General features: G+C 35.2%; 1 protein-coding gene across 1 annotated transcript in view; it reads right to left on the bottom strand.

Annotated features, from left to right (window-relative positions):
• The window catches only part of EYS (eyes shut homolog), a 702,981-nt gene that overhangs the window by 429,895 nt on the left and 259,813 nt on the right, over positions 1-13,273 (bottom strand). The window contains exon 22 of the mRNA XM_059842660.1: positions 314-573. Coding sequence (XP_059698643.1) covers positions 314-573 — 260 coding nt within the window. The remainder of the gene's footprint in view (positions 1-313; positions 574-13,273) is intronic.

Below are 13,273 nucleotides of genomic sequence, written 5' to 3'. Positions count from 1 at the left end.
TTTGCTGGCCAGGTACCTGTCTATCTCTATGTCATTGTAACAGTTGACTGAGAAATACTGATTCATAGTGCTGAATCTAAGCCACCATAGATTTAACAAGTATTGTAAAATAATAAATTAATAGTAAGTAAACAGACAGCTATCTTTCCAGTCTTTAAACACAACTGATAGAACTGCTGCAATTCAAGATAGTTTTATGTTATTTGAAACATTCTTTTCCACTAAAATTAAAGATAGTGACAAATTCAATATATATTTGCAATTTTCCAGATCACCGCAGAAAATGGAAGAAATTAACTATTCCAGTTCTCACCTGTTTTGCAAATGCACATTGGATTTCCATCTACTTGTGCCAAGCAGGTTGAATTGTTTATACAGGGATTGTAAGGCAGCTCACAGGGACTGAAGCGCTGGTGGCAGAAGTCACCAGTATAAAACGGAGGACAAATGCATACAAACTGCCCCGGCTTCACAGATTCAAAACAGGTGGCCCCATTCAAACATGGTTCAGATTCACATTCATTTATATCTTCACTGCAGTCTGGCCCTGTCCACCCTGCTGTACATGTGCATCTGCAGGGTGAAAAAAAAAAAGAAAAACAGCATTGACATGGTGGAATAAAAATTAACAGCTTGGCCCAATCACTTCCAAACTTTTCTGTTTTAAAAATAACAGAAAAAAATTTAAAACAAAATCAATAATACATTTCTGTGACTAGCTTTTCTTTTCCTGGCAATTGTATCAGAATGCATTATGAATAAAAGTTATGTTCAGGTTATTGTCCCAGAATTTATCTGAGCAACAGCAAAAGGACTTATTCTAAGTCACAGTGTCACTCGGAGAACACTCTGGTTTGGTAAATGCAGACAGACAGAATCACATTTTCATAATTTTTAAGATGAAACAAGAACAAAAATTATCAAATATGAAAAGTAAATTTTCTAAATGCTAAGGATTAGGAAGACATCTTTTTATATGTGTGAAACTAGTAAGTACTCCAGTGTTTGGGGTGAAGTGCATCAAGTAACATTTCCAGTACGCTTCAGAAAGTAGGAATCATGAAGGATCCTAATTTCATTGTGTTCTTTCTCTTTTTGAATGCTTTTGTGAAGATCTGTTAGTGATAACACTGAAGAGAAAACTTCGACCAAAATCTAAATTACATCTGAATGTAAGGAACATGAATTAGATAAATATAGTTTTTTATTCATGATATACATATGATGTGGTTCTGTAAATTCAAAGAAAACAATTTGCTAATGTTTTCAAAGCTTTCAGAGCCAAATTTCTGCACTGGCTGCAATAAAAGAGGCCTCTATGTACTCTAAAAGTCATACATTCCTGTTCCTTTCACTGTAAATAAAATTGAATTTAATTCTATTTTTGCAGCTATTTGGTAGGACAAGAGAAGATATGAAAGACAAACTATTCCAGCTCTTGTCTACTTTTGTTCAATATTGATTTCAGGTATTAAACCATTCAAATATATCTTCATAGTTATAATTTGATAAGAAAAATTGTTCCTATATAATAAACAGGTTGTTTAATGGAGAATCCTATGTAGTTCTGTTCTGTAAGGCACAGGTATTTCTTGCCACATGAAAGAAAAATTTTATCCCTTTAAAAACCCCAGTCTTTTCTTTCAAATTTTTTTGTATTCTGTGTTATTTAGTTGTGGGATACAGTTACCATGTCACATGAAAAGAAATGGATATTACAAAGGAATTTTATTTATACTTTTAAAAGCCTGAGTATTTTAGCAATAAGGATACAAAAATCAGGTTACTGTATTTTTCTCATGTTAAAAATTAATAGTCATTATTATCAAAAAGCATTCAGACATTCTTAAAATAACTGACAAAAATCGCATTTCAGGGCTCATCCTTTATAATACTTAAAACACACTTTTGGAAATATGGTTAAAAATACTTTTTTTTTTTTCTGCTTATGCACAACAAACATACCTGCTTTTGATATACATGTCAGAATGCATTTATTATCTAGAGGCAACATCCACAGAATAACACTGCATGCCCAATCAGCTCTTTACTGAATTTTCTCTGAAGTAGTCAATATATAAAAGCATCATACTCTTACAAATAAGCACCTTCAAATGTCTCATATAGAACATAGGAGAACACTGACCCAACAGATGTTAATTGTTTTACAGCTGCTCTTTTTTTTGTTGACTTCTTTTATGAAGTTGTGAATAAATTACTACTGGTACACTACTACAAATTGGTCTGTAGCACTTGGCTATGCTCCATTTTTAGCTTAAAAAGCTCATTAAGTGGAGAGCCTTTCACTTTGTATTAGGAGAACACAGTTCAGTTCTGACCTGGTCCAATTTTATGGACATAACTGAGGTGCAGAGGAGCAAACATTAAACACATTTCTTTCCCTTTTTTCCCCTAATTAGTTTCATAACTGCCTTTGAGTTATCAAAACTATTCTGTATGACTGCAGGGAACACTAGGTCACTGAAACATAGCAGTTACCTACACTGCACAACTAGCCACTCCTACCCTGGCTTCATGCCAGCTATTAGCTGAGATGCAACAGTCAATATTAATGCAAAGGAGACAATTAATAATAGAGCTTTTTGTACTCCTTTCTGGATTGTTAAAAAGAGTTACTGGAAGCCTCATTAAATGTGAAAAAAATTCATAGAAGCACCTATTCTGAGGCCCAGTTTTTAGAATCAAGACAAAATTTTGTGTTAATGAGAACTGTTATTTAAAAAAAGGTAAGGAGGTATTAGGACTATTAAAAGTGAATTATAAATTAAGCTATTTTGGCTGTTATTCTTGGAAATTAAATTATCAAAAGGCAAAAATCCAAGCACTTTTTCAAAATGACTAATTTTTTTTTCACTTCATTATAAAAATCAAGATGATTTCTAGAATTCTCAGGGGGAAAAAAAAGGCTGATATATGTTTTTAAGAGTCCATATAATGATAGTCAAAGATTAATTTCTTTCTGTTGTTTTACCAACTTGCCAATGTCAATAGTTTCCTTTCCAATAACCAAATCCAAATACCCCCATTGATATTAGAAAACCAAATCATAAATCTTTTATGTAAACTATTAATTTTAATAATATAAGCTCCATTCACTGCTTAGATTGTGACATGTGTAGAGTTCCTCCAACAGATATGAATCAGCTTCCATAAGTATTATCTCTTTACTTTCCATGCATCTCTCCATAAATTAAAAAGCTTTCTACAGAAAAGCAACCAAAAGGAGAAGGCAATGAAAATACACAAATTATATTGATGGTTTTATATTTTGCCACCTGTATTTAAAAATTGCAAGCTATAGTCATGAATTGTATCCAGAGAATTAGTGTTAATGTAATAAGTTCCTCTGTCTCCATATAATGAGTTAAGTATTAAATTTAGTTCTTGCCTGCTTGAAAACTCCCTTTCTACTTCTCACATTCCAGTGAAATATATAGGTGTCACCTGCCTTATATCCTACATGAAGGGTTTTAAGGAATTGAAAAAACAAGGAAGGGTTTTAAGAATACCTGAATTGTTGATTTTGGAAAAAAGTTTCTGAGGTTCATCTAGGCTCCCCTGCTCAAAATAGGTACAACTAGAGTTTTCTCAGGTCTGTGTCCAGCCTGGTTTTGAGTATGTCAAAGATGGAGTCTCCACAGCCTCTCTGGGAAATCTATTCTAGCACCTGACTATCCTCACATTAAAAAAAAGGAGCATTTTTTTATCTTCATGTGGAATTTCATGTAGTTTACCTTCTGCCCACTACATATCCTGTCACTGGATACCCCTGAGAAGAGTCTGCCTACTTTTTTCTTGCTCTTTTTTATCAATTATTTGTACATATTGGCAGGAGCCTATTGGAGCCAAAGCCATTTTTTCAGCATGCTAACTGCAGAGGCAGTCTCTCCTGAATCTTAAGAGTTCTAAAATGGCTGTCTATCAATTAGAAAATCAAATTGGTGGGTTTCTTCCAAAATAGCTCAGCTAGAAGCTCTGGAAAATGCCAAAGGTTAACAAAAGCTCGTGGTGTGACTCTTGGGGATGGTCCTGTGCAGATGCATGATGATGATCCTTGTTGGTCCCTTCCAACTCAACATCTTCTGTGATAAACAGTAATATAGATGAATATTCCAGAGTAGAACAAATCTCAGAAGAAGCCATTTTTTTCTTTTAGACCTCTTTCTTTATAGCAGAAAAATACAAGAAACTCGTCTTTTTAGTCTTCTGTATAAAAAACATTTCAGAAAATATATCAGTCAGAGCACTTGCCTTTGACACAGATAAAGGTGGTTTTGCAGACAAAATTGCAATATTTAAGAGGCATCAGAACTGCTTTTTCCGCAGTGGTTCAGTCAAAGCAACAGGAATCCTAAACTGAACCCTCAGCTAGAGTGTGCCTATCATTCAACTTCCTCTTTGACAGATTCTTGATGAGAAATGGCAAGACATTCAGTGAAGTTTAGGTCAGCCTGTTAGCCATACAATACATGCAACAATGGGCCATTCTACAGTAAGGATTTATGCTGTTTAGTGCATTCAATCAAATCAACTAACAGCCTGAGAAACCACAGTGCTCAGTGACAAATTTATTCCTTGTAAGCTAGAGGCTATTGGATCATCTGAAGTAGAGAAATAAGAGCTTGCTTTCAATACATACACAGCTTGAAAGTTAGGGCACCAACACACACCACAAAGCTCCAAGGACATACACTTCCAGTCACTACAAAGGCTTCAAACACTCATGTTTCTATCTCATCTTTCCTTCTACAAACATGTTTTTTTTTCTTTCATACTCTGAAAGTTTATGTCCTTTGTTCCACTGACAGCTACCAGACCTCTTTCACCAGCTTCAACCTGAAAAAGCTGTCATGAGTTGATCTCTGAAGTTCTTCTTGTGCTCCTAGTTCTTTACTCTCATATGTCACCCTGAGATGGTCTCAGATTTTCACCTATGTCTCTCCTCCTCTCCCCAAATTCATTTGAGCTTGCCTTTACAATCATTACCATAATCTATTCCCTACTTTATTCATAGAGCTCTCCATTTTTAACTAATCAAATGTTTTTAACCAATCAGTCTATCTGAGTAACTGATTAGAGAAAGCATTTACCTGGGCTGCCGAGCTTATGCTCTGATGGAATTAACAGTCTTGAGGGATATAAGACAGCAGTGGAGTAGTCAGGACCCTGAATTTAGAAAAGGAAACTTTCAGTTGATTAGGAGTTTAGATTAGACTTCAGTATTTGGGTCCATGGGATCCCCTAGGAAACTGCCATCAGGGAAAAGGGATCTGAACAAAGCTGGCAGCCCTTTAAGGATTTTATTTGTAGAGCACATTGCTTGATTTCCCAATGTAAGAAATCAGGTAAAGAAGGCAAAAGACCTGTGTGCCTTAGTAAGCATCTTAAGGGTAAACTGAAGTGCTAGAAGGAAACACACAGGTGAGCAATAAGGGACATATACCCTGGAGAAATTATGGGATGTCATCTCCATATGTAGTAGTGGCATTAGGAAAGCTAAGGCCAATTTGGAGCTTAATTTGGCAAGAGATGCAAAGAATAGGAAGGGATTTACAGCTATGTTTGCCACAAAAGTAAGGTTAAAGAAAATGTACCGCTGCAATAAATAAGACAGGACAGCTGGTGGCAAACAACAGAGAGAAGACTGAGATATTCAACATTTTTATTTGCCTCAATTTCTACTGTTAATATCGCTGAAGCTCATGCTAGGTACTGAGACACTGAAGTCCTTCCCATCCTAGGAGAAGGTCAGGTTTGAGGAACCTGAATATACCTAAGTGCACTGAATTCCATGAGATGCACCCCAGGGGCCTGAGAGAACTGGCTGATGTAGCTCTCTCCAAAGGATTAATCAGTAACCAAAGACCAATTTGTCCATCACAGAGTAAATCGTTAGGTGAAGGTAAATTGCAAAAATTATGCATTAAAGAAAGTCTACCCACCTTTATCTGCTGTTAGCATAAGGATATGAAGTTAAAATTAGGGAATAAAATATTGCTATCTTTGTCATAAACACACGTATAATTTTTTAATTTAACTGAGATGTAGGTACTGGCTTATGGGAACTATACGCACCACCTGCAGACTACAATTGTATCTGAAGTGGTGGCTAAGAAAGCATAAATTAAGTACTTGGGGAATGGTACCAGGTAATAACAGACATAAATGGATATTGACCCCAAACTGGGGAAAAATTATTTGGAAGGTATATTGTTGGGAAGAGAGATAAAAAAATGAAGTTTCTGCTACTCCATTAATATTGTCTAAGGGTGTCTTTTGCATGGTTGATGCATACAGAAAGCCTTCAAAGGGCTTATGTAGTTTTCATTCCCTTCCAGTTCAATTGCTTCAGACTTTTAATCATTGTTCTTTTTTTTATTTTAAAGATATACTTTATTTGTTCTCTATACTTTCCTCCCATAATTCTCTACTCATGATCTTCCCTTTAGTAACAGTAACTAAAATTTATTCCTGATATTCTGTGGATTCAGGAACATTACACTACAAAAAACCCAGACCCAAACAAACATATTTTAAAGGAACAGATAAAAAAAGTTGTATTTGTGTGTTTTCCATATATTTCTTTTTTAATTCTCTTTTTGAAGCTATAAGTTCACACAATCACAAGGTAACATTCAGCCCAATGAGACAGCAAGCTGTATTTCAGCTTCTGCATTAAGCTCTGTTTCAGCTGCAATGCACACATTTCTGTTTCAAGAAACAGATTTTTACATGCTATAAAGGATATTTGTACTTTCAACTTCCTTTTTTAAATTTTTTTTCATGCCACTGTTTTCTTTTTGCTGTTTTCCTGAACCAGAATATAAGATACATCTTATATCAGGCTGGATGCAACTTTCAGACATGGAACCCAGAAGTGAGGTACACACTCATTTTCTTTTTGGATCAAACTCGTTCCTTATTTATCACAATAAGAGCAATTTGTCCTATCTACAAGGCCAGATGAATTTACATTGTTACCTGTTTCAGCTGGTAAACATAAAAAAAATTAAAAATCACTAGTCAAACTGTCTCATTTGAATAAGTGTTTGTGCTTTAAAAACAAAAGTGCTGAATGCTTTGAATACTTTTAGCTAAGAAAGACAACAAAACAAGTAAAAACTGTAATAAGCAAAACTGAAGATTATTTCTGCCATATGGGAGGATCTCTAGAGTCATACGGCCATGAACCAGAAAATAAAACATTTTGGTATCAACAGTTCATTGACCACTACCATGGGGAAAACCATTGTTGAAGTTCCTTCCCATCAGTCTTGACTACTTAATTTCCTATTTCAGAAGCAATAGAAATTAATTTAAAAATACAAAAAAATTACTCTAATGTTTAGGTGCATTTTTTACTCTTGCTTTACGGTTTTGGTTATTATCTAAGGTATTAGAAAAACTGTTTGCCATGTTCAAGTTTTTAAAATAAATTATAATACTATTCAAGAATACTGAATCATCTCTTAAAATGTAAGAACTTCCATGTCCCAAACTTGATGTACAAAAAGGATGTCATAATAATATGAAAATTTTGGAATGCGGTTTAGCAAGTTATCACACAACATAGGGTGAAGAGAAAGAAAGGTTTAAATTTGTGTTCTGTGTGTCAAACAATTTTCTGAGTAGCAGCATTATTTCTTGAATTACTGCAGACCCCCACAGAGAATGGTTATGCATTTTGTCATATGAAGCTGCTCTTTGAGTAACATCCTCTATTAACTAAACCCACATTAGACTTTGCTCTGTTCCTGACAAAATGCAAAGGCAAAAGGACATAAATGCCTTTTTATCTTATCATCTCTGGTCACTAACACCAAGAGCTGCATTCTTTGCCTGTGTACCTTTCATCCCTCACAGGAACAACAATCACTACAGGAGCAACAAGGTAATTCAAGATTTCACCATACAATCTGAGAGAAAATATGTAATTTGCAGCCTTTGTAACAGGCAGCACTTCTCCAAAGATATGTCAAGGGGAAACCCTTAATTTGTGAAAACCAAGCTTCAGTAAATCAATGCTACCATAAACATTAAATAAATGATCTGCCTCCAATATCTTGGGTGGAACTGATTCACTTTGGTAGAGAAAAAAAGTAGAAGTATTATTTCATTCTTTCAAGAATAAGAGGGAATCTGTTGTCATGTGGCTTCCAAGAGTTACAGCAAGTTGATCTGTTAGACTCAGATGTTGAATAAATCATCTATGAGGACGACTCTCCATATTTCAAGGATTTTGAATAAAAGGTTTCCATCTCCCCAGCTGCCTGTTTGCTTGTGCTCCTCTCTCTTAATTTAATGCTGGTCTTTGATGGCAACTGGGTTTATTGCTGCACCTGTGGAAACTGGTATCTTCAACACTATTTCCCTTGGAAATCTCTTCCTCTACACAAGACTGCTGTGTAAAGGGCCTAGTTGTTATGGAAAGCAGCTCAATGCTTTTCCTCACTTTTTATTGCTCTGATATTTTCTGAGTTACAGGTAACTCTTACAGTATTTTAGTATTGATTTTGAGACAAGTCCTCTTTGACCTGAGAAATCTGAAAGGAAGAAAATTGCTGCACTGAAAAAGTAGGAGCTATCACCTGAATGCAGGTAACAGCTCCTCCAGGAGAAACATTTGTTAAATTTGGGAAGTTTAGCAATGCAGCTCTAGTTCTGTCAATTGACCTCAAAGCTCTTCACCCCATATACAGAGATTACACTGATTGCAGAAAAGAAAAAATGAACTCTTTGGGTAGAGTGCTCACAGTGGAATAGACTTTGTCTCAGGGGGAACAAAGGAGATCTTTTCTGGTCTGTTCCTTTCACCACAGGCAATCAAAAAAGGCCGAATAAAGGTGATTACAATTGCAATCTTTATTGGCAATAATTAGCATGGCAACATGAAGTGCTAGATAACATGCTCCAACTCTGAAATTTTATGAAGCATGAACAATACAAATCTAAGTGTGAAGATAGATTACCTTGACATTTAGAGAATTTGACGTGAGAAAAAATTGAACATAATGCACACCAATTCAGAAGCCTGTGCAAATGACCTTGCATAATTATTTGAATGGATGAGCAAAGAAATGTTTATCTCCTTCATATTTCAATTTTTGAACTCTGCAAGTCATTTAAGCAAGACATCACTATCAGTTTTGGGGGGGAAGGGGGGAACAACTGCTTCCAATATCCTACAGAAAATTTTCAGAATTGTTGATTGATGTTTACCTAGGGTCTACTCAAGGAAGAGAATCATCGAAGAAAATATTTCTATGGTTCAGTCTGACATTAAAGTACTATTTGATCCAAGAATAGAAGCAAGAGTATAAAAAAACATTTATTTGAACAAGTGGACTTATCTATTATTACTGTTATTTTTTCCTTTTTTCTTTTTATTTATTCCAAACATAAAAGACATTGAATACTTTATGCTTAGAACCAATTAGATGCCTATAAAAAACTGATATCCAAGGATAGATAGAGCATTTGTTATGGCAGAATATATTAGATCATCATTACATCACTTAACCATATCATATCTATACTTATATATTTAAAGAGAACTATTGAAATATTTTCAACATTCAGCAGCAGCCATGCTAACTTCAACATTATAACTCAGATTTTCAAAAGAGCCTATAGAAAATAAAACTTTTGGAAAGGCTAGAGAGTGTCATAATTAAAACTGGCAGTCTAGAAAATACTTTGTAAATAGATTAGGAAGCAGATATGTCTCTGTTTTCATATTTGTTATTAGAATAAGAGAAAGAAAAGAAAAAAAGATTTGCACAAACTGACCTTCATTAATATGCCAAATTATAACCTTTTACCATTGATCTAATAGTGCAAGAGGATTTTAACCTCAAAAAAATACCAGAGGCAATAATATTTCATCTTTCAAGACTAAATTTACCTAACACAGATCTTGATTAGGTTAGCCAAAGAATATTTATAGTAAAAAAAGAAAAAATTTTTTCAAGAAGTGCTACAATTTCCAAGCATATAAAGAGTAAAAAAAAAAAAAAAAAAAAAAAAAAAAAAATTAAGCCTCTTCAAGCAAGACAGTACTTCTCAAAGTTATAAAGAAACAGACAAGCAAACAAACAAATATATCTGCACTGCTCAAATACTGCAGTCACACGAGGTAGCTATTTCTCTACTGCAGATTCTGTTAAAAAAAGCCAAATTTGACTTGTCGTGTCCTGGCAAATAGCATTTAAAAAAATAGCTTTGTCCTTATAAAGATTATTGTTCTGATGTAAGCTATAAAAGCAAACTACAAAAATTATTTTCAGTTTCTCTCCAAGAGTCAGTTATGTCTTTATCTACCTTTGATATCTACTGTAGTATAAACAATCCAACTTTCTTCTATGGGCGCCTCACTGAGTTATTTCAATAGGGCAAACCTATGAAAATTTTATGACTGTCCCTACCAGACAGGGAATGAACAACTCCAAGAGACCTACATATAACAATGCTTATGGATGCTCACAGAGAGCTGTGAATTTTTGTATTTGTAGTTTCTTTTCTCCACCTGTGACCTTCAAAGATAAAGGCTCACTTCTATAACTCTGATTGTTTTTTTTCATATATCCAAACTGGCATTTAGTAGAAGAAAATATGATGGTTACTGCTTGCTATTGCTGAAGAGTGAGCACTGGTTTATAGAGGACCACTTACAGTGTACAATCTGTAATTGCAGTCTAAATAAACTCCTTTAATGTTTCTATTGATCTAACAGAGCACACAAAGTGTAAATCCCAGACAAATCCAAAAAGACAATTAACTAAAATTTTTTTACCTATAGAAACTAGTGATGGGAAAGCCAATGTTGATTTTTTAATTGTGATGTGTATAGTTAACTTATACTAGAACCATTTAATGTACAATTTTTACATGTATACATATGTTTCATATTATACAGTCATGTATAAGCAATTATTTCTAAGATGCAACTGTTTTATCTGAGTAACTCATACTTTTTCAAAATTGTTTTTTCTAAATATACAATAATGTTCTTCTCCAAAACCAGTTTTGTAGTTCCCATCCCATTCTAATTTTTTTTTAAGATATTGTGACTGTTATGCTCTGAAAATAATTCTCTACTTCAAAAGAAAATGCCTCATAATTGAAGATGAAACCTTGGTATTCTTTTGGCTGTGAAGTCATTTCAAGACAAAATAAACACATGTATCATATTGACATTAAAACTGACACATTTAATTTACAAAAATTTTGACCCTTGACCACCTTAAAATTACTTTAAGAACACAGGAAAAAGGAACAATACCTATGAAACCAATGAAACCTCTTCCAAGAGGTAGAGCATAGATTTTACCAATGACCTCTCAAGTCAAAGGAAAAAGTACAGTTTTTATAGTAATGAGAATGGGATCTACACCCTGTAAGGACTGTGGAACTGTTTATTACTGTTATGTGGAACTGTTACTGATTCTCCATGGTTCAAAAGGATATAATGTCAGCAGCAATGCCCATAATCCTTGAAACATTTTGTTCCTTTGTGCATGTATTAGACATTGCTGATGCATGAAATATCTAATATGTAGCTAACAAAGACAGATGGTTTTCCCATTCATTTCTAATGAGCCATTTTTAAAGTGTCAGCAGCATTTTTTGTTTATTTGCTTGTTTAAACTTCTATTTTATTAAGGTTTTCCAAATTAAAAACGTGCATGTTCTTTAAGGGAGCAGTTAAATGAAGGGCAAAAGAACAAGCAGGAATGAGTCTATTATGAATCATGTGCAACAGAAGCATTATAATATTAGGATTAGAAATAATGAAGTACTAAAATCTGTCTTGAAAACTTTTTTCGGACATTCTTTTTGTGCATTGCCTGTCTTATTTCTATCCATTCTATTTTTAATTCTCACCATCTGACACATCGTAGCAACCCATGACATCTCATCCAAGATTACTATGTGGTGGTAACATTTTTGTTATTGAACAGAACTGCAGCTACAAAAGCCAAGCCATTGAATTTCAGTTTTAGTGTCATTGGTACATAATGTGATGAGAGGACGAATTATGTTGAATGTGGTCTTTGTATCCAGCAATTCAGCATGTTTTGTCTATGAGGATGTTACGGTAGCCTCTGAAGTCTTGCTAAGGTCAAGAGAAACAGCATCCGCAGTCCTCTCATTATCTGTCAAGCCAGTCATCTCATTGAATGCTGTCATCAGGATGGCTTTCCCCTTTGTGAAACATTCTCCTGAGCACCTTCTTTTCCATCATGTGTGTGGAAACAGTTTCAAGGTTTATTTGCTCCATCATCTTTCCAGGGACCAGGGTAAGGCTAACTCGGCCACAGTTGCCCACATCCTCCTTCTTGCCTTTCTTGAAAGTAGCAGTCATTTTCTCCATTCTTAGCCTTTTTTTTTTTTTTTTTTTTTCTTCCTTTGTTCATTCCAGTCTTGGACATATTTCTATAACCTTTCTTCCAATCCTTAAAAACCTCTCCTTGTCACCAAGATTTTTTAGAAATAATCAACAGTGGCTTCACAAGGACTTGAGCCATTACCCTCAGGACTCAGGATATCTCCTATCAGGAGCCTGCAGCAGAGAGTCTCCCAGTGCTTGCCATCACTCATCCATCCTTCCTCATGACTTAGGTTAAGCAGATTTAGATGCTTCACTGGACAGAGCTTCTAGTTCATCCTCTGGTACGAGTCACTGTGACTATGTTGTAGTGGCGGAGCTCAGACAGGACAGGAACCCTCATCCTGTTGTCAAGGTTACAAGCTTCTAGCCTTCATTGTAACATTGAAGTCTCCATTTCCAAAATCTTATGCAAAGGCTCTTCCTTGTTCTCCTTCACTATGTCTGGGAGTTCAGGTTCTTATAATTGTAGGGTCTTGGAGAGTATGATATTGTCCATATCTCAGCTTCACAGAGTGCTGACTGCCTCCTAAAGCTCCTTTACTTGGCAAAACAGATCCTCCTCCAGGGTACAAGTGCTTCCTCCAGGCAAGGACCCTGTCTTCTGATCCCAGCCTCAGTAAGAGTTTCCAGACATTTCTGCAGCTCCAGGCCTCCAGAACTGCATCCTCCCTGAGGAACTCATTCTGGTTTGAGGTCTCTCTTGGGCTGATCTGGTTACTCCTGTGGATGGTCAGTGACAGCGCCCTGCAGCACCTCACTACCTAAGTACACTGTGTCCTCAGTAAAATTTCTGGCCCCTTCTACTCAATTGGCTGTGCTCTGGGCTTTGCAGGTTCATACACTCTTTCTAGCATTTGCTGA

The sequence above is a fragment of the Haemorhous mexicanus genome, chromosome 3, assembly GCF_027477595.1.
Source record: "Haemorhous mexicanus isolate bHaeMex1 chromosome 3, bHaeMex1.pri, whole genome shotgun sequence".
Lineage (NCBI taxonomy): Eukaryota > Metazoa > Chordata > Aves > Passeriformes > Fringillidae > Haemorhous > Haemorhous mexicanus.
The sequence above is the reverse complement of the archived record's forward strand: the minus strand, read 5'-3'. Positions and strand labels throughout refer to the sequence as shown.